Source organism: Macaca fascicularis, chromosome 11 (assembly GCF_037993035.2).
Source record: "Macaca fascicularis isolate 582-1 chromosome 11, T2T-MFA8v1.1".
Taxonomy (NCBI): Eukaryota; Metazoa; Chordata; class Mammalia; order Primates; family Cercopithecidae; genus Macaca; species Macaca fascicularis.
The window spans coordinates 52,946,969-52,973,287 of NC_088385.1; the positions used below are offsets into that span (position 1 = coordinate 52,946,969).

At 38.0% G+C, this 26,319-nt stretch overlaps 1 protein-coding gene across 18 annotated transcripts in view; it reads right to left on the reverse strand.

Annotated features, from left to right (window-relative positions):
• Positions 1–26,319, reverse strand: part of SLC38A1 (solute carrier family 38 member 1) — an 86,904-nt gene that overhangs the window by 38,510 nt on the left and 22,075 nt on the right. For 14 of the 18 annotated variants that reach the window (XR_012420158.1, XM_015430813.3, XM_074006674.1 and 11 more), the window contains 4 exons: positions 22,154–22,270; positions 18,586–18,801; positions 8,829–8,904; positions 8,423–8,538 (listed from right to left, as the gene is read on the reverse strand). The exons of 2 other annotated variants lie outside the window; for them this stretch is intronic. Coding sequence is in view for 15 of the 16 variants with exons in the window: in XM_015430813.3 (XP_015286299.1) it covers positions 8,423–8,538; positions 8,829–8,904; positions 18,586–18,707 (314 nt within the window). In the remaining variant the exon portion in view is untranslated. The remainder of the gene's footprint in view (positions 1–8,422; positions 8,539–8,828; positions 8,905–18,585; positions 18,802–22,153; positions 22,271–26,319) is intronic. 2 more of the 18 variants (XM_074006678.1, XM_045365108.3) reach the window with 1 other exon arrangement.

Consider the following 26,319-nt stretch of genomic DNA (forward strand, 5'->3'; position numbering starts at 1 on the left):
GACTTAGGGCATTGTGCTGATGGATCTATAGTTCTAATTCTATTTCTATTTGCTCCTTATGTAGGCTCAATTGTAAAACACTAAATTTAAAGAGAGAAGGAACCTGGTAGTCTGATCTCAGTTTACACAGACCCTTATATTTTTAGACTTATCCTTACTGGAAGGGGTACTTACTAGTTTGTTTGTAAACATGGGTCATTGACAATACAATGGTGCATTGTTTTGCTGGTAGGATAATTACAAACGGCCCACAAAGGCAAATATTGAGAGATAGACAGAGAGACAGGGAGGGAGAGAGGGCCAGAGAATTCACCTACAATTAAGTAAACAATCCACCAAAGTGAAGGTAATTGCTGTAACTGACAATGACAATTACTGTCCTTTTCCCAAATAGTAATTTAACAACAAATGCCCTTTTGCAATACCAACCTCAGTATTTCTTAGCAGTCTCAGAACTATTTTGAATTTTCAAATGAAGGAGGCATTCCTAGGAAAGTAGACAATGAGCAGCCAGTCCCATGCTGACTTTGTGATTATTATCAGCACATCTCCACAGCCTACTAAAATTTTGAGGGTGAACTAAATCTTTCAGTTGATGTTTTTCCTCTCTGATAAATTCGTAACAATAATGAGAGCCACTGTTTTGTCCTAAAGCCTTGTTTCTGGTTTTGCAAAATCTAATTCTTACATATCCATTCACTCATTTCAGTAAAACTTTGCTGAGAAGCAGCTACATGCAAACGCTGTTCTAGAACTTGTTAGGGGGAGGAGGATGATTTCAACAAGGAAGAATTTGGCATTAATCCTGCCCTTGTAGGGCTCAGCGTTCAATAGGGAAGGTAAAATGTATGCCTAAATAATGGAAGTGATACTTACTATTAGAAAAATACAAATTACACTGAAAAGGAAAGGAAGAGAGACCTGCCTTCCACCTGGGAGGATCAGACAACCAGTTTTGGAGGAGATAACATCCGATCTAGGTCTTCCAGGACCATGAGGATTCAGAAGACAGAAATGAGATAAGGTAGGGGTGGGCTGGTGGAAAGACCGAAGTAAGGGTTTCAAGGCAGGCAGCCTGTACAGAAAAAGGAAGGTTAGTGTGGCAGAAGCCGAGGTCATCTGAAGGGAGAAGAGATTGAAAATACAGTCTGGAACAAGTGGCACAGCATTGACAGAGTCCTCATTCTAGCTTCATGGGCTAACTATCTACATCAAAAATATATTTTCTCTCTCAAGTTTTTAGTAGGTAAGAGGAAAAGGAAAAAATCTTATTGCACTGGTGTTAAGTTCTTCAAAAAACCAATTTTTTCAACTAGCTTTTTTTCCTCTAAAAGCATGTTAAAAATAAATTTAAAGACTCTAAACTTTCCATCTCCACTCCACCTCTAGACCCTTTCTCACTCTCCAGAAGTAACCACTGTCAACAGTTATCTTGTGTACCTTCCCCAAATATTCTGGGCAATATAATGTGTACATATAAACACACCCTCCTTCTATGCTCACTTCCACCCAATATTCAGTTTGTAATCATGTAATAGTACTATGTTACATGGTATTAATAATACCATGCTACACAGTAACATAGTGTTACACACTATGTTCCCAGTTACAACCTAGGAGATTTTTCCTCACCTGCCCATGTAAGTCTATTTTACTCTTTTAAGTAGTAGTCTAATACTCTATTTTATGAAAGTACCATGAGTATTTAACAAGTTTCCTAGAGTTAGACTTGGTATTATTTGATTTTGCTATTACTTGGTGTTTAATTCTGAATTAGAAAATGTTTAGTTACCTCTTTCAGGAGTTCAAGGACTCCTGAAAGCAATGGGAAATCTTAAATTGCACATGCAGGAACCCACATGACAAATATGAAGCAGCTGAGAGATTTATTGGTTTCGCAATATACCTTAGGCATACATTTTACTTGTGAACAGGAACCTGACATTCTCAGTCTACAGTTTGGTACACTTGATATTGCCAAGCTGTTTTCATGACAATAAAGGGGGTGGTTATTGGTGGAACACTAGCAAGATAATTCAGGAACACTGGCTGATTTTATAAGGTGACTTTAAAAGTACATTATATTGGAAAATAAAAGGTAAGTACTAACTTACAAGCATCCATTGATAAGAATAACGTTTTTCTCAAGTTGTAGAGTAATAATGCAACTTTGGTGTCTGAAGAAGGCATCACCAAAGGCGATATGGTGTTTTAGATCATGCTGGCTCTGGAGTCAAGCAAGTCTGGATGGGATGCTGACTCCCCTGCTTTCTAATGTGTGATCACAGGTAAGTTATTAAGACTCAGTTACTTTATCTGTAAAATGGGGCTAATACCTACCTCATAATGTTGTTGGTAGGGATTAAGATAGTGTAGCATATACAGATACTGTTCAATAAATGTTAGCCATTATTTAGTGACTACCTAATACTAACTATAATATTTTAACAAATACCTACAGTGTGTACTATGCACCACACTCTACTATCACTCTCTCCATCTCTCTTTCTCTCTCACATTCACACACACACACACACACACACCACGCATTTATTCCCCCTAGCAGTTTTATGCCTTGGTACTAATAAAAGTCTTCTTGCATACCACTTTTCAAAGTCTGTTTTTAGACAAATTATCTTTTTCATTCCCACAACCACAGCACAAATGAGTTGGAAAATGGAAAACAAGAATCCAAAAGGTCTGGTATTATAATCAACCAAATAAAATTTAAACTATTGTTTTACACACATTGTACTTTTGTTTCACAATTAACATTTCAAAGAGATTGTTCACAAACTCAGTGTTAATAATAAACTGATATCTCAGAAGTGTCATGAATTCTACTTTCGTTTTTCATGGTTTTCAACTTAAGGTCTACATTATTAAAATTAAAAAATGATAATACATGCTAAGAAGTTATAGAAAAATAAAAAGCATTTATTGCTTTATCAGATTCTGTGTAGTGTAATAAACGTCACACTTACCTAGTACTATGAGATGTGTTCTAGAGATTAATTTCCTATAAAATGTATGCCTTTAATAGAAATCTCTAGAAAATGTAACAAAATGTAATAAAACAAAACCTACCATTCTTCCATGTCAATATTGATTTTTAATCCCTACTTCTGCTATGATGGAGTTATGGGTAAGACTCAGATAAAGAGGAAGTTACGGTGGCAGGAAATTCCTTTAGCATCTATTGCCTTTCATTTGGGTCCTCACTGCTAGGAAAACAGCTCAATAGGTACTGTTTACCCTGAGGTACTTGTGTCTCAGTACATCCCTGACTGGCAGCCTCAAGGTCCAGCCCCACTTGGTTCCCCATAGAGGGTATATGCCTGCAGAGCTATGATAAATTGAGAGTCCTCACCAGCATCCTCAGAATTCAGAAAAATGCAAAATCCAGCACCACTCTTACAACAGGACAGGACTCACTGAATCTAACTGAATTAGAGTGTGTTAAACAGGGATGACAGCCATTATGGATAGGTTTAAAAAAAAAAATGAGTCGCAGACTCATCCAAGAAAAAGAAATCGCACCAACAAGTTTCCAGATGACTGCAGAGAAGGCTCCACACCCAGCCTCAGGGAGACACCAAGGAGCCTTCCCAGCTGCTGGTCCAAAGAAGCCTGGACAGTCTTGGACTCCTTTCCTGTGCTGGCCAATGTGAGTCTGGAATGGAGCCCTGTACCAGATGAAATATCTTGATCCTGCCAACTGCTTCTTGGCTTTGAGCAGCTGTAGGAGCAGCTGGTTTTACAACAGTCACAGAGTGAGTCCTTGTCCTGAGGTAGGAGAGTTCTAAGTTTAGTGAGAAACTTAACGTTTGAGTCTCTGTACAACTACCTTCATGAGATTTAGCCTGAAGACTTGGTGTGTTGCGCTTGTTATCCATGCATCTTACAAATAACTAAATGATCTATAATAGTTTCATCCAGGAAACATCTTCCTTCAACTACAAAAGCAAATTTTTACAATTCCCCGCTTTAACCAGACACTAAAGTGTCATGAGATAGGGGATCAATTATCCCTCAGCCAGTATAGTTAAAAATCAATTGAATTCTAGGAATAGTAGATTGAATACAAGAACTTACTCCCTCTCCCTTGATATCCAGTAAAAAGATTTTTTAAGGCATAAAGCTGCTAGGATAAAATATGACAGTAGACAATAATGAAATTTTGAAAGCTGGAAAGCAGAAAGACCTGAACCATAAATTGGCAGTGGAAAAAGCCAAGACCAACTCAGTTTACCTCTCAGAATCTCTAAAAGGCACTGCTGGCATGATTGAAAGTTGAGGATAATGAAAGGGGTGAGCTAAAATAGTGAGGATCTGTTGAACTTTTTTCAAGAAATAGCTAGATTCCCCAGATCAGGTTCTACTCCATAAAGCCGAGTGGTTGGTCCTCTCCCATCTTGACAACAATCTGAATATATGTTCTCTGGAAAGTATACAATATATGTTTCTAGGTGAGAGACAAGGCACAATTTGTGGGGAAGAGGCATACTCTAATGAAAATTGGGAACTGAGTGAACACATGCCTGTTGGGATAATCATTCCAGCCCTTTCCCCCTACTTGGTTCCCAGAAAGATGGTGGTGAGGTCCAGGCCCCCAGAACAGGGGATTGGGAGCTGTTCTCTGGGTGATCTGAACAGCCAAAGAAGAGGGTCCTAGACAAACTGACCCTGGTGGTTCCCAACTAAAGGGCTCGAGAGCATCTTAAGTGAAGCTATTGCGAACAAGCCCCACTCATGTGTCCCAGGCTCAAATCAGCCTTGTTTTCCCCCCATTCTTGAAGATAGCAGATAAAGAGGAATTATCTGACATCTCAGCGAAGAGTCTAAGGTGAAAGACCCCAAAACAAACAAAAATCAGCTTGTACCTCAGGGACACAAACAGCAAAATCCAGATTGTGGAAAACTTTACACAAATGGCCCAGTTTCTTAAATAAATGGCACAGAATAGAAGGAGAGAAATGGGAAAATATAAATTAAAAGTCTTAAAACACACATATCAACCAATTGCACTGTATGAACCTTATTTGAGTATTGATTTGAACAACTCACATGTTTTATAACATAATCAAAGCAATTTAAATACTGATTGTGTATTTGATGATATTAGGGAACTGTTGTCGACTTGTTTCTAGGTATGACATATTGAGTTAAAAGAGTTCTTATATTTTAGCGATATATACTAAAATATTTAGTGATGAAATAATAAAATAGCTGAGATTTGCTTCAAGACAATCTTGGTGGGGGATTGACTAAAACAACCATCCATAGAAGGAAGCAAACATAAAAATCTTTTTCTACTATTCTCTTTACTTTACGTTTTAAATTTTTCATAATGCAGAAAAAAACTATCATTAGAATCCTCAGAGAAGATATTGAAATCATGAAACAGAACCAAAATAATATTAAAAAGAAACATTCTTAGAGTTTTTAAGCTCCTATAAATAAAAAATAGTAACAGAAATAAAACATTCAATAAAGAGGGGAAAAATTGAGGACATATCCCAAAAATTACAGTGAAACATTATAGAAATGAAAATAAAGGAAAGATTTAAAAAATTGAGGGCTAGTCTAGAAGGTACAAAATCCGGGGGGTAATAGGAATTCATCAACACAAAAATTCCTCAAACTGAAGGCCATGGATTTCTGATTTCTCCTTTCTTTCTTTCTTTCTTTCTTTCTTTCTTTCTTTCTTTCTTTCTTTCTTTCTTTCTTTCTTTCTTTCTTTCTTTCTTTCTTTCTTTCTTTCTTTCTTTTTTTTCTTTCTTTCTTTCTTTCTTTCTTTCTTTCTTTCTTTCTTTCTTTCTTTCTTTCTTTCTTTCTTTCTTTCTTTCTTTCCTCTCTTTCCTCTCTTTCCTCTCTTTTCTCTCTTTCTCTCTTTCTCTCTTTCTTTCTTAACGGAATCTTGCTCTGTCACTCAGGCTGGAGTGCAGTGGCGCGATCTCGGCTCACTGCAACCTCTGCCTCCTGGGTTCAAGTGATTCTCCTGCCTCAGCCTCCTGAGTAGCTGGGATTACAGGTGCCCATCCCCACGCCCAGCTAATGTTTTGTATTTTCAGTAGAGACGGGGTTTCACCATGTTGGCAAGGCTGGCCAGGCTGGTCTCAAACTCCCAGGTGATCCAACCGCCTCAGCCTCCCAAAGTCCTGGGATTACAGGCATGAGCCACTGAGCCCAGCCAAGGCCATGGATATCTAAAAGAAAAGACTGGGCCCAATGCCCGACACAATTGATGAAAACAGGCCCACCTCAAGGCACGTCATGTGAAACTGCAGGATACTGGGAACTAAGAGATTTGACAAGTTCCCCCCCCCCCAAAAAAAAAAAAACTAACAAAACTTGGATATATATAAAAGATCAGGAATCAGAAGCATATAGGACTTCACAACAGAAAAAAGCTAGAAGGAAATAGAGCAATACCTTCAAAATTCTGAAGGAAAATTATTGCTAGTATAAAGTTCAATATCCAACTAAACTACCAATCAAAGGTAAAAGTCGAATAAAAATATTTTTCAGAAATAAAGGTCTAAAAAACTTTATTTTCAGTCACCTTTTCTGAACAATAACAGCACGTAAGTAAATCCAGAAAGAAGAATAAATGGAATATAGGAAACAATGGATCTAGCAAAGAAGAGAGGTAGAGGAAATCCCCAGAAGGGTGATCAAGAGAGATTCCAAAAGTAAAGTTACCCTTTATGCCTTGTCTGTGAAGCAGGAAATTAATGATAGCAGCCACTTCATAGAGTTATTGTAAGGATTCTGCATAAAACACTTGGAGTAGTGACTGGCACTACTAGGTACTACTTATATCTCTTGTAGAGATACAAGAGTTACTGTCGTTACAATCATCAAAGAATTGACTTTTTACACTAGGTTAATTTATAACTTGATATGTTGCAATAACTTTAAAAAAAGAAATCAATGTAATACACATTCTGAACTGAACATATTCCCAGCTTTGGAATGACTGAAAATAGTCACAGAACCATAGCGTTTTGGAGGCTGGCCTGGTTCTGAAATTTTTCTTGCACAACTTCCTTGTTTTGAAGAGGAAGGAACTGAAGCTCAGAGTGGCTAAGAAACTTGCTTAAAACTACATAGCCATTTAGAAGAGGAGTTGGGAGTAGCACTCAGGTGTCTCATGTAAATGCACTGAAAACCAGAAGTGTAGCTCCTCAAGCTGTCTACTATACTCAGAGAGTCAGAATTTCACATATACCCCCCAAAATCACCATAGAAATATGTTGTCCAATTCTGCCATATTACCCTAAAACCTGGCACTCAGCTCAAGCAGAAAAACAACTTAGAAAGATGCATTCAGGATGATCAAGAGAGGAGGCTAGAGTTAGGTTCACTGAATTAGGTTGACGATATGGAAGACAATGTATCAAATTCACCATCTTACACAGTCTTTTAATTTTAGAAAGGATGCATTAGTTTACACACAAAAAAATATTAATGCCTAATACAGGGTAACATGGATGGGCATTTCTGTTCCCGGAGTAACGGAATGGGCAGTAATATTCTTTTATCTCAGTTTTTGATGTGTTTTTAAAGGATATCCACACTTTGTAGGATTAGTAACCATTTCGGTCACTGCTTCTAAGGAAATGATGCTCCTGTCAAAAGACATGGCAACAAGGACTATCTAGCCAGGCCAGTGAAGAGCATGAGTTTCAAGTCAGGAAACAAAAGGCAAGATCCTGGGAGAAGTGCTTTCTCTCTCACCTCACCACTGACACTCATGTGACATTTGAGAGGGAATCAGGCTGGGCGAGAATTTTCTTAGTACAAATTCTATCATCTCTCTTAATCTTGTTCCCGCTAAAAATAAGCCCTCCATACATTTGCAGAAAGTCCCATTCAACAGTTTGAGATAAAGTTATTTAAAAGAAAATTGCCCATTTTGTTTTCATTGAATCTCAGCGGTAAAGTACATGCTAATTTCTCATCTTCAAAACACTGAAAATTTCTATGCTTCTTGAATATTTATTACAAACAAAGTTGTAATTGCCCTTTGATGTAGTACATGCTTCATAGCAATCCAAATGCCAAAGTGGTGACTGGCTGGGGTTAAACACCTCTTAATATTTTAACTGAGATTTAAAGTCACAGGTAGACTCCAAAAATACCAAAAAAAGTTATTTTCAAATGTTTTAATCCTTTTCACAAATGCTTATTTCAGTATTTTTGATTAATAAAACGATTTTCTCCTTCCTCTTTGTTGTAAGCATTAGGTACATTTTGGAAAATCACTCAAGCAATAAATATCAAAGTATGTACTTGTAACTTAGACAAGTTAATTAAAAAAACTATTTATAAATATTTCACATTTCTTCTATGTAATAACAGAAACATACAAAAAGTTCAGTTTTAAAATGGAAAGTACCGGCACGTCAGTACTCACAGAAAAAGTAGGATTCCAGTGTTTGCGAGGGCAAAGGCGAGCCCCAAAATCCCACTGCCCATAATGGCGTTGCTTAGGTTAAAAACAGACATGCCTAAGGAGGTTGTACCTGGAATCTGAACAAAGAAACAAACATTGACACTAAGCAAAATAATCCCCAAGAAAGTTCATCAAGCCAAAGCCTTCAAGGCACTCTCAGGAACCGATATGGAAATAAAATTCAAGAAAATCCATTCTTAGTTGTCTAGTTATTTCCTTGAATGGACTTCAAGAGAAAATACATAAGGTATGAGGAATATCCTGGTGAATACAGGTAGTTTTGCTTTTGGTATTATGCTACTTGAATTAAAAAGATTTGTCCCAATTTATATGATTAAAAAAAATACTTCATTCTAAAGATACTTACATAGTCATCACATTTCTTTTTTTCCAAATGGCTGTTTGTGAGACTTCTTCTACTTTCACGATCAGAAATAAACTTGCTGTAAAGACAGGCGTAATATATTTAACCTTATGATAATGATTTTAAGTTTGACATCTTGACTAAATGATTTATTACTCACCAAAACATACATGAGCAGTTACCAATCAGCTCTCTAAGAGTTTACAGCCCTATTCAACCACCAACTCCTCCCAATTTTTTTTTTTTTTTTTTTTTTTTGCCAGTATGGGTTGTCTATATTCTCGTTTTACCACATAAACTATAAGTGCCCCAAGGGCAGGCACTTTGCCTCATTCATTTTTATATCCTGCACTCTACCTAGTACAAAACAATGCCAATAACAGGTGTTCATCTTGAGATGAAATGAAAGACAACCGTAAGTCAAAAACAGCTATACATTTTGAATCATTTTAATAATACATTTAAACACTATATACAACAAATTAATTTTTGTATAGTTTTTTTCTCTAAGTGGAAAATTAGATAATATCAAGACTACTATAAATCTGGTATTTAAAGGGATACTAAAGGCAGGTTTTCTTTTGAGCTCAGGTTCTTGGACTACAAAATCGTTAAATAGAAATTCCCTCTCCCTTGCAGAAAAGAAAACAACTGTTTCACCATTAAACACTCCTTCAGCACCTGCTATATGCAAGTCACTGGAACAGGCACTGGGGAGACATGGGGGTATGTAATAAGTGATGCAAACAGGAGGCTATGGGAGTTCAGACTAGGAAATTATGGTGGGGAGGCAGGGCATATGGTCCATGGTGAGGGTCAGAGCCAGGGCTTTAAGAAAGCAAAGCACTTAGAACTTGAGTTCAAATCCTCACTATCTCTGAGGGCCTGAGCATTCTACCTTTGTTTCCTCATCTGGGAAACAGAAGTTAACACTATTACATTATCTTATCAAGTTATTGGGAGAATTAAATGAGAGAGCAATTGTTAAACATCAGTCCAGCCCTTGGCACATAGTAACAGCAATAGATGTTAGACAGTTCTCTCCGTGGGGGAAATGGGACTTGAGATGGGAACAATTCAGCCAGGCTAAATGGAGTAAATGATGTACAAATATACAGAAGTAAGAATTTAAAATGCTTTGAGAATCATCAAATATATTCGGGGCGAATATCAAAACTTTATAGCCTAAATTTCTAATTTAAAAAAATTCTCGATTAGAAAACAAATGATTTTGTCAAAGAAAAGTCCAACAACAGATGTTGGTGAGGATGTGGAAATAAAAGGAATGCTTATACACCATTGGTGGGAACTTAAATTAATACAGTCTCTACGGGAAACAGTATGAATATTCCTCAAGGAACTAAAAATAGAATACCATTCAATCTGGCAATCCCACTACTGAGTATCTACCCAAAGGAAAGGAAACTATTAAATCAAAAAATACCTGCATTCATATATTTATCACGGTACTATTCACCATAGCAAAGTCATGAAATCAACCTAAGTGTCCATCAACAGATGACTGGATAAAGAAAATATAGTGTAGATGTATACCATGGAATACTATGTCACCAAAAAATTAATAAAACATGTCTTTTGCAGCAACGTGGATAGAGCTGAAAGTCTATATGAAATGACTCAGAAACAGAAAGTCAAAACCTGAATGTTCTTACTTATAAGTGGGAGCTAAACAATGGCTCCACGTGGACAGAGAGAGTGAAATAATAGACACTGGAGACTCCAAAAAAGGGGAAGGTGGGAGGCGGCAAGGGATGAAACACTACCCACTGGGTACAATGTTTACTATTTTAAAAGCCCAAACTTCACCACTACGTACTATATTTTTGTAACACAACTGGACTTGTACCTCCTAAATCCATAAAAATAAAAAATTAAATAAAATTAAAAGTCCATGCATAGGCAAACTGCTGCATATATTAGTAAGATATGTTAGGGATGCTTTTTGGCTCTTCTAGTTTGGAAATTCAATTACCTGATCATGGTTAGAACTAATGACAGTGAATTTTTCATTAATAAATATAAAACCACTTGAACTGGACTAGTTTAATGAAGCATGACTATTTAAACTGTACATTAGATTTTCATATACTTTTTTCTGAGACAGAGTCTCAATCAGTCACCAAGGCTGCAGTGCAGATGTTCAATCTCCACTTCCCAGGCTCAAGTGATTCTAGTGCCTCAGCCTCCCAAGTAGCTGGGATTACAAATATGCACCACCACGCCCCGCTAATTTTTGTATTTTTAGTAGATACATAGTTTTGCTATGACAGCCAGGCTGGTCTTGAACTTTGGCCTCCCAAAGTGTTGGGATTACAGGCATGAGTCACTGCACCCGTTCTAATACACTTTTTTCAACGATGCTGTATATCACAATAAAATGTTTTTAAATGAAACATATGTATTATTGATGTTGATTTTATTCATCGATGTTTTTCATCTTTATCCAAGGGATCTCGTTCTTTTAGGCATTATTTCTCCAAGTTTGTGTTATTTCACCAGGATATACCAAAGTTAGGCAATACACTTATTACAAACTTATGCTGGGATCATTACTTGGTATAAGATATACAATCTGCGGACACTGCTTTTGGCTAGGACCTACTGGGGATCAAAAGGATGTGGAAGAAAAACTTTGGTCTCCTGAAACACAGGAGCTGACATTCCGGCCAAGGAGTGACCATACCAGCTAATACCAGTATAAGAACGTCAGGCTGTGCAGATTAAGATGAGGTAAGGAGTCCAGAAAAGGAAAAAAACAGCATAGACTGGGATTAGCCAGAAGAAACTAAAAGACAAAAGCCTAAGAAATAATATAGAATGTTCTTAGTAAGAGATTGACATGATAAAAGCAATATCTTTGCAGGCAAACTCTGGTGGTTGTATATAGCATCGCTGCTAATGACTGGTTTGGTTTTTCTTTTGTCTTTAAAGTTCTGAATCTTCCACAGAACTAAGATTTACAGATCTGGCTGCAGAATGTCAGGGGAAAGCAGCCTTTCCTTTCACACAGGCAGCCCTAAGAAACGTGGGCACTGGACTTTCCAAAATGAAATTGACTCAAAATATTTAAGTGTTGTTGTCAAAAGACCGTACAGTGTCCCTTGGTATTTTTAGGGCATTGGTTCTAGGATATCCCTCTCTCTTCTGAAGATACTAAAATCAAGTCCGTAACATAAAGTAGCTATAGAATTTGCATATAACCTACGCATATCCTCCTGTATACTTTAAGTCATCTCTAGACTACTTATAATACCTAATACGAATGCTAGGTAAATAGTTGTTATAGTATATTTTAAAATTTGCATTTTAAAATTGTCAATTTGTGTTTGTTTTTTCAAAGATTTTCAGTCCTCAGTGGAATCTGTAGTTGCAGAACCCAAGGATATGGGCAGCCAACTGTATTTCGTCAGGCTAATTTTATTATTATTATTATTTTAGAGACAAGTTCTTGCTTTGTTGCCCAAGCTGGAGTGCAGTGACACAATCATAGCTCACTGTAACCTGGAGCTCCTAGGCCCAAGCAATCCTCCTGCCTCAGCCTCTCAAGTAGCTGGGACTACAGGCACACACCACCACGCCCGGCTAATTTTTTTAAAAACTTGTGTATGGATGGAGTCTTGCTATGTTGACCAGGCTGGTCTCGGACTCCTGGGCTCAAGTGATTCTTCCAATCTTGCCTTCCCAAAGCACTGGGATTACAAGTGTGAACCACTGTGCTTGACCTAATCTGGGTAATTTTCATAACCAACTCAAGTCTACTAAGTCTATCCAGCAATTTCCCTCTGTCTTTCTTGTGGAGGAACTTGTTTTCCAGAGATAATTTCCATTATATTTAAATTAATAGAAAAGCCTAAACACTTTCAAACAAACCAAACAAAACACAAATAAACTGCCTGTTACGGAAGATCTAAATTCCAGGCCTGGTAACACTCCCCTGTGTTGACAGCAAAGCATAGGTGAGCAGAGAAGAAAGAGATCCAGGCACTGTGACATGAAGGCGCATTCAGCCAGGTCAAACATTGTGCAGCTGAAGCGGATAAAGAGTAAGTCCCTGTGCGACTGCCAGCTGTTTCCTGCAGAACTTCTGCAGAATGAGAATAATGATACTGACTGACAGAGCTGTTTTAATAAGTAACCATTAAATAGTACATTAAAACACATTATTTGTAGAGTGCCTCCTTGATTCTGTCTCTTTCAGTCCACTTTCTGCAACAAGACTTAATAGTTTTTCCCAAAAATCTCCACTGGCTCCCCCAGTGAATAAGCCTTAAGCACAAATTCCTCGCCCTGCAATTCCAGGTACTGCTTAATTTGATTTTGGCTCAATGTTCCAATCTTAGCTTCCCCTGCTCCTCCTAAGAGGGCTGAGGGCTGAGATAAGACCAGCACATTCTGAGAGCAGAGAATGAAAAGCAAGACGGCAGTAGGAATTCACTTTCCCTTGAGGAGGTCCTCTTTCTTCCTCTCAGCCAATCTTTCCCTATCAGTTCAAAACCCTCATCACCCACAAGTCTTCCACACTCTGGTTTGGAATTTTTGGACTGTGACCTACTTACTACTTTATCTGTACCGCACTGTCAACACTGCACTCATCTTGAATTGTGATTGTCCAGTGCCGTCTTTCAGCTCCTTCTAATATGTACCTACCCATACATTAACAACTCAGAGGAGCTCTCCATAAGCTGAATAGGCATCTTCTGTTTAGAAATTAGGGAGTAGCTTAGGCTGGAGGGAAATTTAGCTCAATAAGAATGAGGTACTTAAAGCCTCCCTATTCTCTATATAGTGTTTCAACTTTTTCTTCTCTTTAAGTCTTTACATCTTTGCTTTGTATTTCTATACATTTAAAAAATATATAAAACCAACTTTTTGTAATGGAAAATTCCATTCAAAATAACTAGGTCAAGCAGCTTCTCACAAGTTTCTGTTATCTCACCATTTAAAAGATGCGCTTGCTTGTTACAAAGCACGACCTCTGGCAATATAATTGATGTAATATTTCTCTTTATTGACTTAAAATATGCTATGGATGAAGGTGCCTTTGACATGTGATCTCAGGATGATATAAAGTATTATTAAAAAAGAGTTCTCACTGTGTCTGTACCCATAAAACAGAATCTAATTAACCATTAGGTAGCCAATTGCTCTGTGAACAAACAAAACAAAACAAACTCTACAATGGGTGATTGGATGACCCTGAACAGACAAAGCCTTAAAAATGATGTAAGCTATTATACTCAGGTACATTGTGAAGAGGGGCAAGCAGCAGAAAGCTGTTATTTAAAACCAGAAACAAATCAACAGTAACAATCTAATTAAGGATGAGTTGTACAACAGAAAGATAATCTTCCTATTTTAATCTCCTACCCATCAGGTTCTTACTAGATTATACTGTTTTATCTGAGAAGTCATAACATAAAAGAGATGAGTGGTTGAACTTAAATGCCCTTTCCCACTCCTTTCCCTGAAACGCTAACATTGTATTAAAAAAGAGAAAAAAATGAAAGGGAAGAAGCAAGTAACAAAGAGATTGGAAAACATGAAAAGGGGGAATTGAAGAAACAGGAACCTAAAGAGAAGAGAAGACTGAGAGGTAAGCAAAGCTTTATTTGATGGACAAATTCCACTGAAAATAGAAAAAAAAAAAAAAAGACTTTAATTGTAACAGGAGAAATGAAAACAAGAGAAGAATTTCCTGACATGAAAATTGAATACAAGGAGAAGTTATGGAATCTTCTTCCCTAAGGTATAGAAAACACAGAAGAAGAAGAGGGAGAACTTTTCAAGGGTCCTCTCAAGTGATAAAAATTTAGCCCACAAACTCCAAAAGATATATAAAGACAAGTGGATTCAGGGTGTAGTTATAAGAGTTGCCTCAAATTCTTTTAAAAACAAATCTTAATGAAATAATATCAAATTCTGTTAAATAGTTCCTGGGTCATAATAGTAATAACTATACAGAAAGAGCAATAGCAGATAAATATTAAAATACGTGCATATTTGTCTGGGTATACTTAGAATAATCTACTAATGTTTCACCAAATTTAAGAAGCAAAACTAGCAATCATCCAAAACCTAGAGCAATGTTATTGCTTCTTGAGGTGGAGAAGAAAGAAGTGCTTGCCAAAGAAGGGGGACTGCATTTTTACTGACAGACTTTTCTCATACTAAGAGGCTTACTATTGCCAGATACTGTGCCAAGTACTTTACATGGATTTCCTCATTTATTTTCACAATAATTATATGTGGTTGGTACTATTTTTAGCCCCAGTTTGGGAAAATTAAGTAACTTGACCAAAGTTACATTACTATTAACCCATTTATACTGGAGGTTGCATTTTTTGTGTGTGAAAAATTAGGCCTTGACAATGACCTTGAGCAGTAGGATATAAATAAGTCCCACAAGCTTAGCGTTCCAATAATGGAACACTAGGAATAAATAGGCTAAGTAACCTGTTGTGGCAGGGTTTGAACGTAAGCAGGCTAAGTGGAGAGCCTATGTTCTTAACCTACAGATAATAGTGCATTAAACATTCCCCAACAATCCCATGAGGTAAGGTATTATTATTATCCCCATCTTAAAGGGATGGGATTGAAGCTCAGAGCATAAGATCAATAAGATCTATGATAGAGCCAGAATTCAACGCAAGTCTAAATCCAAAGCCATGTACTTTACTCTCTCTCTCTGCCTCTCTCTCAGCCAATACATGTCTACCCTGTAGACATTACCTAGACACTAGGATAGGCAGTCCACCCTGCCTAGACACTAGGATAGGCAGAAGGGATATAAAGATGATTAAGACAGTCCCTTCTCACAAGTTCACACTTAGAGGAAGAGTCTAGAGCTTTCTACTCAAAGTTTGGCTCATGGACCAGCAGTTATGGGCGTCACCTGGGAATTTGCTAGAAATCAGAATCGCAGGCCCCACCCCAGGCTTACTGAATCAGAACATGCATTTAACAAGGTTTCCAAGTGTTTCATATACACATTAAAACACCAGTTGGCAGCACGGGTCTAATGGATATTTTAAAAGGTATTATCATTCCAGGTACAGGTTTCTATGACTACAGCCCCAAAATTTAGGCATGAAATAAAACAACTGAACTGGAATAAGGGCAGATGTCTGAATGTTCAAATGACACTACTCTTATTTTCAACCACACTTAAAAGAATAATTCTTATTGTATCCAATTGCGAAGTTTCCAGGCAGAGCTATCAGCTAGATGCCAAGTAACACAACACCAATGTTTGTTTTCAACATTTTCTCCAGCTTCCTAAAAGTTCACTGTTTGGGGAGAAGTGGTTTTCTTAGATTCATATAATTGGACCTACCCTCCTCTCACAAATTTGAGAAAGCCGTAGGAAGAATGAGGGGTATTTAGGTGCAGTTTTTGTAGGAATCATGGACTACTAAAATATGCCAATACAGTAAGCCAGATAACCCAATAGGGACCTTCAATAAAACTGGCAAGGGTCTTTTTCTTTATTAGCTTCGTGCTATAACATGTTGCTTTTAATTGTCTTGGAGCCAGAAATGAAACAAGAGTCATGAACTGAGTCAGAGAAGGAGGGGAAAAAAAAAAAACTCATCACACTGCATTTGCGATACAGGAACCAAAAGCCAACAGACCTCCCTCTGTACCAACGTTTGCCCTGGTCGGAGACTATAGGGAAGTGAGCTCATCCGGGCAAGGTGCCTAAGTCGCGGGTGAGAATGGATGTTTCTCCCATCTACCACAAGTGGTAATCATCTAAAAACTTGACATTTTTAGTAAGTGACACTTTTAAAAATCAAGTTGAGATTCTAAACTGACTATTATAAATGACTCCCACCTTTAAGGCCCTTGGGGTTTGGATTGCTTTGATAATGGATTGCTTTGATAATTTTATAAAACCACAATGTCCTACTTGTGAGAATTCCTTCCACTGTTCAGTGGAGGTCAGTAGGGACTACTGAACCTTCCAGGAGTACAGCACATAAAACGGCCCTGGTAGCATTTAATAGAACTATTAAAGACTAGCTTTTTACAATGCCCGAGCATTATAACCAGAGGGAGGAGGGTAGAGTAAAAATACACAAATTTTAGACAGACCTTTGTGTACCCTTGGATAAGTTATTTTCTTTCTCTGAACCTTAGTTTCCTTATTTGTAAACGGAAATTTTACATTTTTCTTATTTGCAGAAGAATACCTGCTTTGCATGGCAGTTATAAGGATCTGTGGTAGCATATGTAAAATATCTGGCACTTAAGAAATGGGTATTATTATTAATAATTACTCAAAAAAGGTGAAAGAAGTAAGTACACTTGAGTCCCATAGTAAGAAACATCATCTAGCACAGTTGACAGTACTTGGATAATAATGAGGAAGAGTGTTTGAGTTGAGAACTTAACCTCTAAGAACATTTAAAGGAGGAAAAAAGGAGAGACAAGGCTGGAACTTCTGAAAATCCTATGCTGGACTTTTAATCACACATTTTATCAGAATGTAGACTATCAGAAATGATTCCTATAAAGATGCCTGGTTAGTTGGCATAATATTCTTATCCTTTCCCATCCCAATTTCCTTTTGACCCTCCTAAAGTATAACATTATAGGTGTTCTAACAGTCCTGCATATGCCACTCTCTTTTCCTAATCTTTTAGGAGGCTGTGCCGCTAACTCCCAAGCTGGAGGGCTTCCTGCTAAGCCAGTTAGACAATCAGTGGGTCTAAGAATGCCCCAAATCATTTTTTTAAAAAGACATTTGGTTCTACTCTTGTAACGTAAGCAATAAAGACCCAAGGGTTGGAAGGACTTGCCTGAGGACACAGCTAGTGGCTGGGAGCTTCCGGGCCAGCACTCTTCCTACCCTGACCCTCTACTTCTTCCCCATTGCTTCTCCCCTCAGTCGTGGTCGCTTTCCTTCTCTTTCTCTTTTATGTACTATGTCTCTATTATAGTTCCTCATAGAGTCATTTGGGTTCAACCATTATTATTATTTAAAATCCATACTACAAATGATGCTTATAAGGATGATACACTTGTAGTTTAACACAGATTCATTAGCAAATGCAACTTTGACCATTTCTTGATTAAAATATGTACAGATGACTGTAGTACACGTTTGAATATGGGATGCAGTGAAATTCCAGTAGTCTGTTTAATTCATAATACAGAGCTTGGTTGGGGTTCAGTGTATTCATACATTTTTATTAGTCTCAATTGAAAGATTTTAAAAGATGAATAAATTACTTTCCTATTTGCTTCATCTGCTATTGCAGACTATGCCCAACAGATGTCACATAAGAAATTCAAATTGCATCTTCAAATGGAACATAACTTTAGTAATGAATAATTCAACAGAATAACTAAAAACCAGAATAATTTTTATAGCCGTTTCTTTTTCTTTACCTTTTTTTTTTTTTTTTTTTTTTTCCGAGACAGAGTTTCACTCTGTCGCCCAGGCTGTAGTGCAGCAGCATGATCTCGGCTCACTGCAACCTCCACCTCCCAGGTTCAAGCGATTCTCCTGCCTCAGCCTCCTAAGTAGCTGGGAATACAGGCATGAACCACCAAGCCTGACTAATTTTTTGTGTTTTTAGTAGAGACAGGGTTTCACCATGTTGGTCAGGCTGGTCTCGAACCCCTGACCTCAAATGATCCACCCACCTCAGCCTCCCAAAGGGCTGGGATTACAGATGTGAGCCATGAGCCATTTCTTTCACTAGGTAGGAAGTGTTAGTGGAAAAATACTCACCTATTTATCTGACCATTTTCTACTTCAGTGAAATCATTGGAATCATTGCTAATGTTATCATCTTCAGGCACTGTCATGTTTTGCAACTCAGTTAATTCGAGTCCACTTTTGAAATGCATCATGGTTAGAAAGTATCTGTAGTTTGAAAATTAGTCCAAATTTCTCCTGTTCTGAGTGTATTTAGAAGTAGATACCAAAAATGGAAGCTTGACACCCCTAAAATATAGCAAAATAAAAAAATAACTAAACATATGAAAACACTACTGATTAAAAATAAATTACCACAAATAAACAAGTAGTTAATTTACTGATTATACAACTTTTACATGTTGCTACTAGATGCATTAAAGCAATCTTTGTCTATCAAGTTATGGAGGTGTATCTAGATTTTATGCCTTTTATAAATTTCCTTCCACTTTAAACTATACAGTGAATCATGTCCCATAATCTTACTGATCAGGTTTATAAGAACATCACGGTTAGTTGTAGGTAACAGAGACTCCCTTTTATGATATGAAGCAGGGTTGTTGTTGTCATTGTTGTTTTTTGAGATGGAGTTTCGCTCTTGTTGCCAGGCTGGAGTGCAATGGCACAGTCTCAGCTCACTGCAACCTCTGCCTCCCTGGTTCAAGCAATTCTCCTGCCTCAGCCTCCCAAGTAGCTGTGATTACAGGCGTGTGCCACTATGCCCAGCTAATTTCTGTATTTTTAGTAGAGACAGGGTTTCTCCATGTTGGTCAGGCTGTTCTCGAACTCCTGACCTCAGGTGATCCCCCCTCCTCGGCCTCCCAAAGTGTTCAGATTACAGACATGAGCCACCGCGCCTGGCCTGAAGCAGTGTTTTTAAAATGAAAGTGATTCAGTTATTTTAATGTGTCAGATCACAGAGCACACATATAGCTGGGTACAGACTGCACAGACACAAAAGCACCTTCAGTTTAGCAATCCCAGCTTAAAAAAAAAATGCAAATCCTGGGATCAAGTACCCAACCTGGTAGTCAACCAGTAAACAACAAATTTATGTTTTGAAATTTTGCAAGTAGTGTATCCATCAACTGCAAGAGATTAAATCAATCTCTTCAATGAAATCACTTTATGTCAGGGAATTAGGGAATTAAAAACTCATACTCAAAGGATTTGGTTTAATCCATCTGCTACTATATTACTCATCAGAAATGAAAAACTTCCAGAGTTCACATTTTCTCCCATATGGATGACTGTGGTTTAAGTTTCTGTGGGATCACCCATAGTAAGTAGGGAGGGAGAAAAAGAATTTTGGGGGCACAGCAGCCTCACGAATTAAAAAGCAGATGGCTTGTCTATGGCCATGCCACCCTGAATGTGCCCAATCTTGTCTAAAAAGCAGATGGCCACAGAGGCAAATGCAACTTCAAAAGCAAGGCCTATAATGCATGGGGAGCCTCGCTGTGATACTCTCAGCAAAGTGCTGGGGACCATGGAATGAAGGAGAATGTCAATGAGGTGTTTTTTTTGTTTTTTTGCTTTTTTTAATGTCATTAGCAAATTCCCTTGGACAATGCTTTGAACTTTGTCTGATCCTAAATTCCATAAGATGGCTGTAGCCTAGTTAAGGGTCAAACCCCAGTGTGCCCAACTAAGTAGTATTTCAAGAAGCATCTTATTAATTTCTATTATTTTGAAGATCCACAGAAAGTGCCCTAGAATGATAACTTTTCCAGGTACCCCCCTCTTTTCCTCTTTCCATAACCAGGCCACACATTATTCTTTTCATTCACACAGTCTCCTATCTAGAATAAAACTTCCCTGGTTTCAGGATCCTGTAATGTGCCATAATACACACATGTTTATAACATCTCAGGTTCCAGGAGCCTCGTCTTGTCTTCAGGGCAGGGCACCTCCTCAAGAAGGAAGAGAGCCAGGACAGGGAGATTTGAGCCCCATGACTCCTGGTCTGAGGCTGATTCATCTAACCAGAGTGGTGGTGCTAGAGACTGGCCCATCTCTGATTGTTTCTGGTACCATCATGCAGTGGTGATGTTTTACCATCTGCCTTATTTTGCAAAAGCTGAAATGAATTTAAAATGGTTGAGCCCCATTCTTACCCCTTGCCCCTCTTTGATGAAAGCTGTCCAAATGGGCTAGACTGGGTAATTTCTAAAAGTCTTGCCACATTGACTCCCTCCTGTGTGACTACATCCCAGGCTACTGAAGTGATATTACAGGGCTGATAGAAAGTTAATTCAGTGGATGGCATTTCCAATCTGGGTTAAGGAGACTTTTCTCTCCACAAAATGGAAGGAAATAGGGCACTAGATAAAAATTGTCTGCAGTGAGAAAGGATTGACTAATAATAGATCTTGAGTCTAGTGTTTAAATTTTCATATTAAAAATACATATGTATGTATATATATGTGAGTGCGTGTATGCATATCACACACACACATGCCTGTGTGTGTAAAACTAGTAAGAAATAGAGAAGAAGGCAAAAGAATGAAAACAACAGATGAAGTCCTGGCCACTAAAATTAGGTCAATATTATGCAAATGCTTGTACAAATTAATCACAAAGAATAATTTTTTATTATTATTAAATAACCTCTCTGAAACCTAACTTGTTCTTGAAAATCAAAATAGAAATTGAAGGGAAAAATTAACAAAATTAATGACACCTCTCACCAAGGCCACACTTGAAAAAATAGTATAAATTCAACTTATCATATATTTATTGAGTACTAAGTGATGAAGGGATTGAAAAAGCTTGAAAAATGTTAAATGCAGGGATCTCAGGCAGCTTCATAGAAAAGTCACATTTGGATTGGACCTTGAAATTTTTTTTTTCCTACTTCTAAAAGGAATACAATGACTGGGCATGGTGGCTCACATTTGTAATCCCAACACTTTGGGATGCCAAGGCAGGTGGATCACTTAAGCCCAAGATTTTGAGACAACATGGCAAAACCCCATCTCTACAAAAAACAAACAACAAAAACAAAACAAAACAACAACAAAAAAAAACAAAACAAAATATTAACTGGGTGTGTAGCACGTGCCTGTTGTCCCAGCTACTTGGGAGGCTATGGTGGGAGGATCACCTGAACCTAGGGAGGTCAAAGCTCCACTGAGATGTGATTATGCCACTGTGCTCCCGCCTGGGCAACAGAGTGAGACCCTGTCTCAAAAAATAAATAAAAGTAACACATACTCACTGTAAAATCTTCAGAACAGATACTGTAAAAGAAATTCTACCACCCCTAAATGGGCCACTGTTAAGATTTTTCTTCCTTTTTTTCTTCCTTTTTTCTTTTCCTTTCCTTTCTCTAGCTCTAGCTCTTCTTCCTTCTCTTTTTTAAGTTTAGCATTGGTGATTTTAGATTGTTTTTAGCCTACTTTTTTCATTGAGTATTACATTATAAGCATTTTGAAGAACAGAGGTGATTCTTTAAAAAATATTATTTATTAATAAATACTAATTTATTTATTAAAAATAAATGAATAAATGAATGAATTAATTAATACAGGTTTGGTAGAAAAGTTAGAAAATACAATTTTTCAAATGGAATAAAATGAGCAAAAAGAAAAAAGTTCACCTGTTATCTCAGCAAGCAGAGACGATCACTCTCTATATATATTGTTGTATGGCCTTCCAGGGTTTTTCTATGCACATAGATATAGTGCCTGGCACACAGTAGACACTCAATAAATATCTGTCAAATGAAAGAATGAGTACAAATAAAAAATATATACACATTTACAAAAATGGAAATTATACCAAACATTGAGTTTTTAAAACATTTTTTTCTCTTAAGATATCATTTCCTATCCTGAGTTATGTCAGTAAGCACAGATCTATATCACTACTGTTGATACTTGGTTAACTCTGCCAGAAATTGATATCTAACCGGTTATTGCTGGACATTCAGACTGGTTGGTGGAGAGGAGATTGACAGATGGAGATGGGGCCTGAGCTGAGACTTCTCAGTGGAGGGAGAACATGGTCAACAGCACAGAAGTGGGAAGTGCAGATTGAGTTCAAGAAACAAAGAACTATAGTTTCACTGAAAGATAGAAATAATCATCAAGCTATATGATTAATTAAAAGGCAGACTAGGGTCATCATATGAAGATCTTGGTGTTAACACAATCATAATTACTATCTGTCAACATTTATAATAGGTTACAAATTAAAATTTATTTAGCACAGAACATTTCTGATCCTTACCACAATCTTGTGAGGTACTTAAGAAAGGCATCAATTTCTTGGTATGCTTATTGGTACAATTTATTAATAGTACCAATGTAAAATACATAATCTTGCTATTTATACTACATGGTGTTATACATCAAAGGAAAGGATACGCAAAGAAATTTATCTGGCCTTAACCAAGCGAGACTAACCTATCTAAAATGACACTGTACCTCAAAACATTTGCATGATATAGACTAAACTACATGGCAGAATGAAGAATAAGCCCAGTTCAGAGACACACACACCTACACAGTGCATACATGCATGAAGGAGGGAAGGAAACAAGGAAGGAAAGAAGAAAGGAAAGTAGAATGGTGGAGAAATCAATGAGGCCAGGAGAGATCAGGTAAGGCTTAATTTAATAGAAATAGGACCTGAACTGTGTCTAACAATAGGTAATATTTGATTGGAGGAGAGGGAAGACTTTCCTTGTACTGGGAACAGTACTGACAGCCTAATTGCTAACACTTTGTGGTAGATTGGTCCACTCAATATTTGTTGCCACCTCTTTTTAGCCCAGTTCTATAAAGGATAGAAAGTTGAAAACTACATTTCCCACACTCCCTTGCAGCTAGGGTTCTAGATATAATTTAGATTCCACCAATGGGAGAGTGGTGGTGGCCAGAGCAAGGCATCCACTTTGCTGGTACCATTCTAGCAGGTGCAGCAGCAGCTGGTAGCCCTGGCGCCAACAGTTGTGGCTATGATTCCTGATCATCAGATCTGGCTTAAGTGATGTGTTCCTGGAGCATGCACTTGAGATAATGGCTTCCTGATTTCCAGACTTCCTGAAGGAGGCACAGATAGCATTTAACCTTAGCAAGCCAGTTGCATGTGTTGTTATGCTAATTACTCCTAGAGGCCCAGCCTAGAGAGTGCACTGCTAGTAATTTTAACAAATTTTTAGACACTGAATTCCCTGTATTAAATCTGTTTTCCTCAGCATAAACAGATCTCTGTTAAATGAAACTAAACCCTGACTGATATCCATCCTTAATTTTATTTTTCCCTTAAAAAATTGTTTTTATTACTGGAAATTTTAAACATGTGTAAAAGAAGACAATGGTATACTGAACTCCCATATACCAACTTCAATTATCAATTCAGGCCTGTCTTGTTGGATTTTTTATGCCCACCATCACCTGGAATTATTTTGCAGCAGGTCCTTGATATCATATCATCTGTAAATATCTCAGCATGAATTTCTAAAAGGCAAGAAGCCCCTTCTTAAACAATACCACTGCATCACTATCAAAGTTAAATAATGACAAAAATTGTGTAGCACTACATATCTTGCCACATACAATTAATTCTAAAACTTGTTATGAATCATCATTGGTTTCTTATTGTGAAGAACTAATATAATCAGACCTCTCCTAGCTCACCTCCTAAGAATCAATTATAAAAGCTAGGTCAGTGATTTTTAGAAAGTATTAATAGACATTTCTCCAAAGAAGACATAAAAATGGCCAACAAGTATGTGAAAAGGTGCTTAACATTATCAATCATCAGGCAAATGCAAATCCACACTGCAATGAGCTATCACCTCACAGCTCTTAGGACAGCCATTATCAAAAGCCAAAAGATAACAAGTGTTGGCAACAGTATGGAGAAAAGGAAATCTTTGTACACTGTTGGAGGGAAGGTAATTTGGTGAGCCATTATAGAAAACAGTATGGAAGTTCCTAACAAAATTAAAAGTAGAACTTTACTGGTTTATATGACACAGTAATCTCACTTCTGGATATATTCCCAAAGAAAATGAAATTACCACCTCATAAAGACATGTGCACTGAGCCTGGAGAGGTCAACACTCCACTGAGCTGTGATCATGTCACTGTGCTCAGCCTGAGAGTGAAACCCTGTCTCAAAAAATAAATAAAGTAACACATACTCACTGTAGAATCTTCAGAACAGATATTGTAAAAGAAATTTGCTACCCCCAAATGGGCCACTGTTAAGATTTTTCTTCCTTTTTTTCTTCCTTTTTTCTATTTATTTCCTTTCTCTAGCTCTAGTTCCTCTTCCTTCTCTTCCTTAATTTAGCACTGGTGATTTTAGATTGTTTTTAGCCTACTTTTTTCATTGAGTATTATATTGTAAGCATTTTGAAGAACCGAAATGGTTCTTTTAAAAAATATTATTTCTTGATCTCTGTTGTGTTCCGTTCAAAGACGGCCAAATATGAACAGCTCCATTCTGTAGCTCCCAGCGTGAACAAAGTAGAAGACGGGTGATTTCTGCATTTCCAACTGAGGTAACTGGTTCATCTCATTGGGACTGGTTGAACAGTGGATGCAGCCCACGGAGGGTGAGCCAAAGCAGGGCGGGGTGTTGCCTCACACAGGAAGCGCAAGGGGTCTGGCAATTTCCCTTTCCAGGCCAAGGGAAGCCATGACTGACTGTACCAGGAGGACACCCCCACTCAAATACAGTGCTTTTCCAAAGGTCTCAGCAAACAGCACACCAGAAGATTGTATCCTGCACCTGGATCAACAGGTCCCACGCCCACAGACCCTTGCTCACTGTTAGCACAGCAGTCTGAGATTGACCTGCCAGGCAGCAGCCAGGCAGCAGCCTGGCAGCAGGAGGGGTGTCCACCATTTCTGAGGCTTGAGTAGGTAAACAAAGCAGCCGAGGAAGCTCAAACCGGGTGGAGCTCACCACAGTGGAGCAAGGCTTGCTATCTTTATAGACCCCACCTCTGGGGACAGGGCATAGCTGAGGAAAAGGCAGCAGAAACTTCTGCAGACTTAAACATCCCTGTCTGACAGCTCTGAAGACAGCAGTGGATCTCCAACAATGTTAGAGCTCTGATAACAGACAGACTGCCTCCTCAAGTGAGTCTCTGACCCCTGTGTAGCCTAACTGGGAGACACCTCCCAGTAGGGGCTGACTGACACCTCATACAAGCAGGTGACTCTCTGGGACGAAGCTTCCAGAGGAAGGATCAGGCAGTAATATTTCCTGTTCTGCACTATTTGCTGTTCTGCAGCCTCCGCTGTTGATATCTGGGCAAACAGGGTCTGGAGTGGACCTCCAGCAAACTCCAACAAACCTGCAGCTGAGGGACCTGACTGTTAGAAGGAAAACTAACAAACAAAGGGGAATAGCATCAACATCAACAAAAAGGACATCCACACCAAAATCCCATCTGTAGGTCACCAACATCAAAGAGCAAAGGTAGATAAAACCACAAAGATGGGGAGAAACCAGAACAGAAAATCTGAAATTCCAAAAACCAGAGCTCCTCTTCTCCTCCAAAGGATTGCAGCTCCTCACCAGCAATGGAACAAAGCTGGATGGAGAATGAGGTTGACAAGATGGCAGAACTAGGCTTCAGAAGGTTGGTAATAACAAACTTCTCTGAGCTAAAGGAGGATGTTTGAAGCCATCACAAGGAAGATAAAAACCTTGAAAAAACATTAGACAAATGGCTAACTAGAATAAACAGTGTAGAAAAGACCTTAAATGACCTGATGGAGCTGAAAATCATGGCACAAGAAC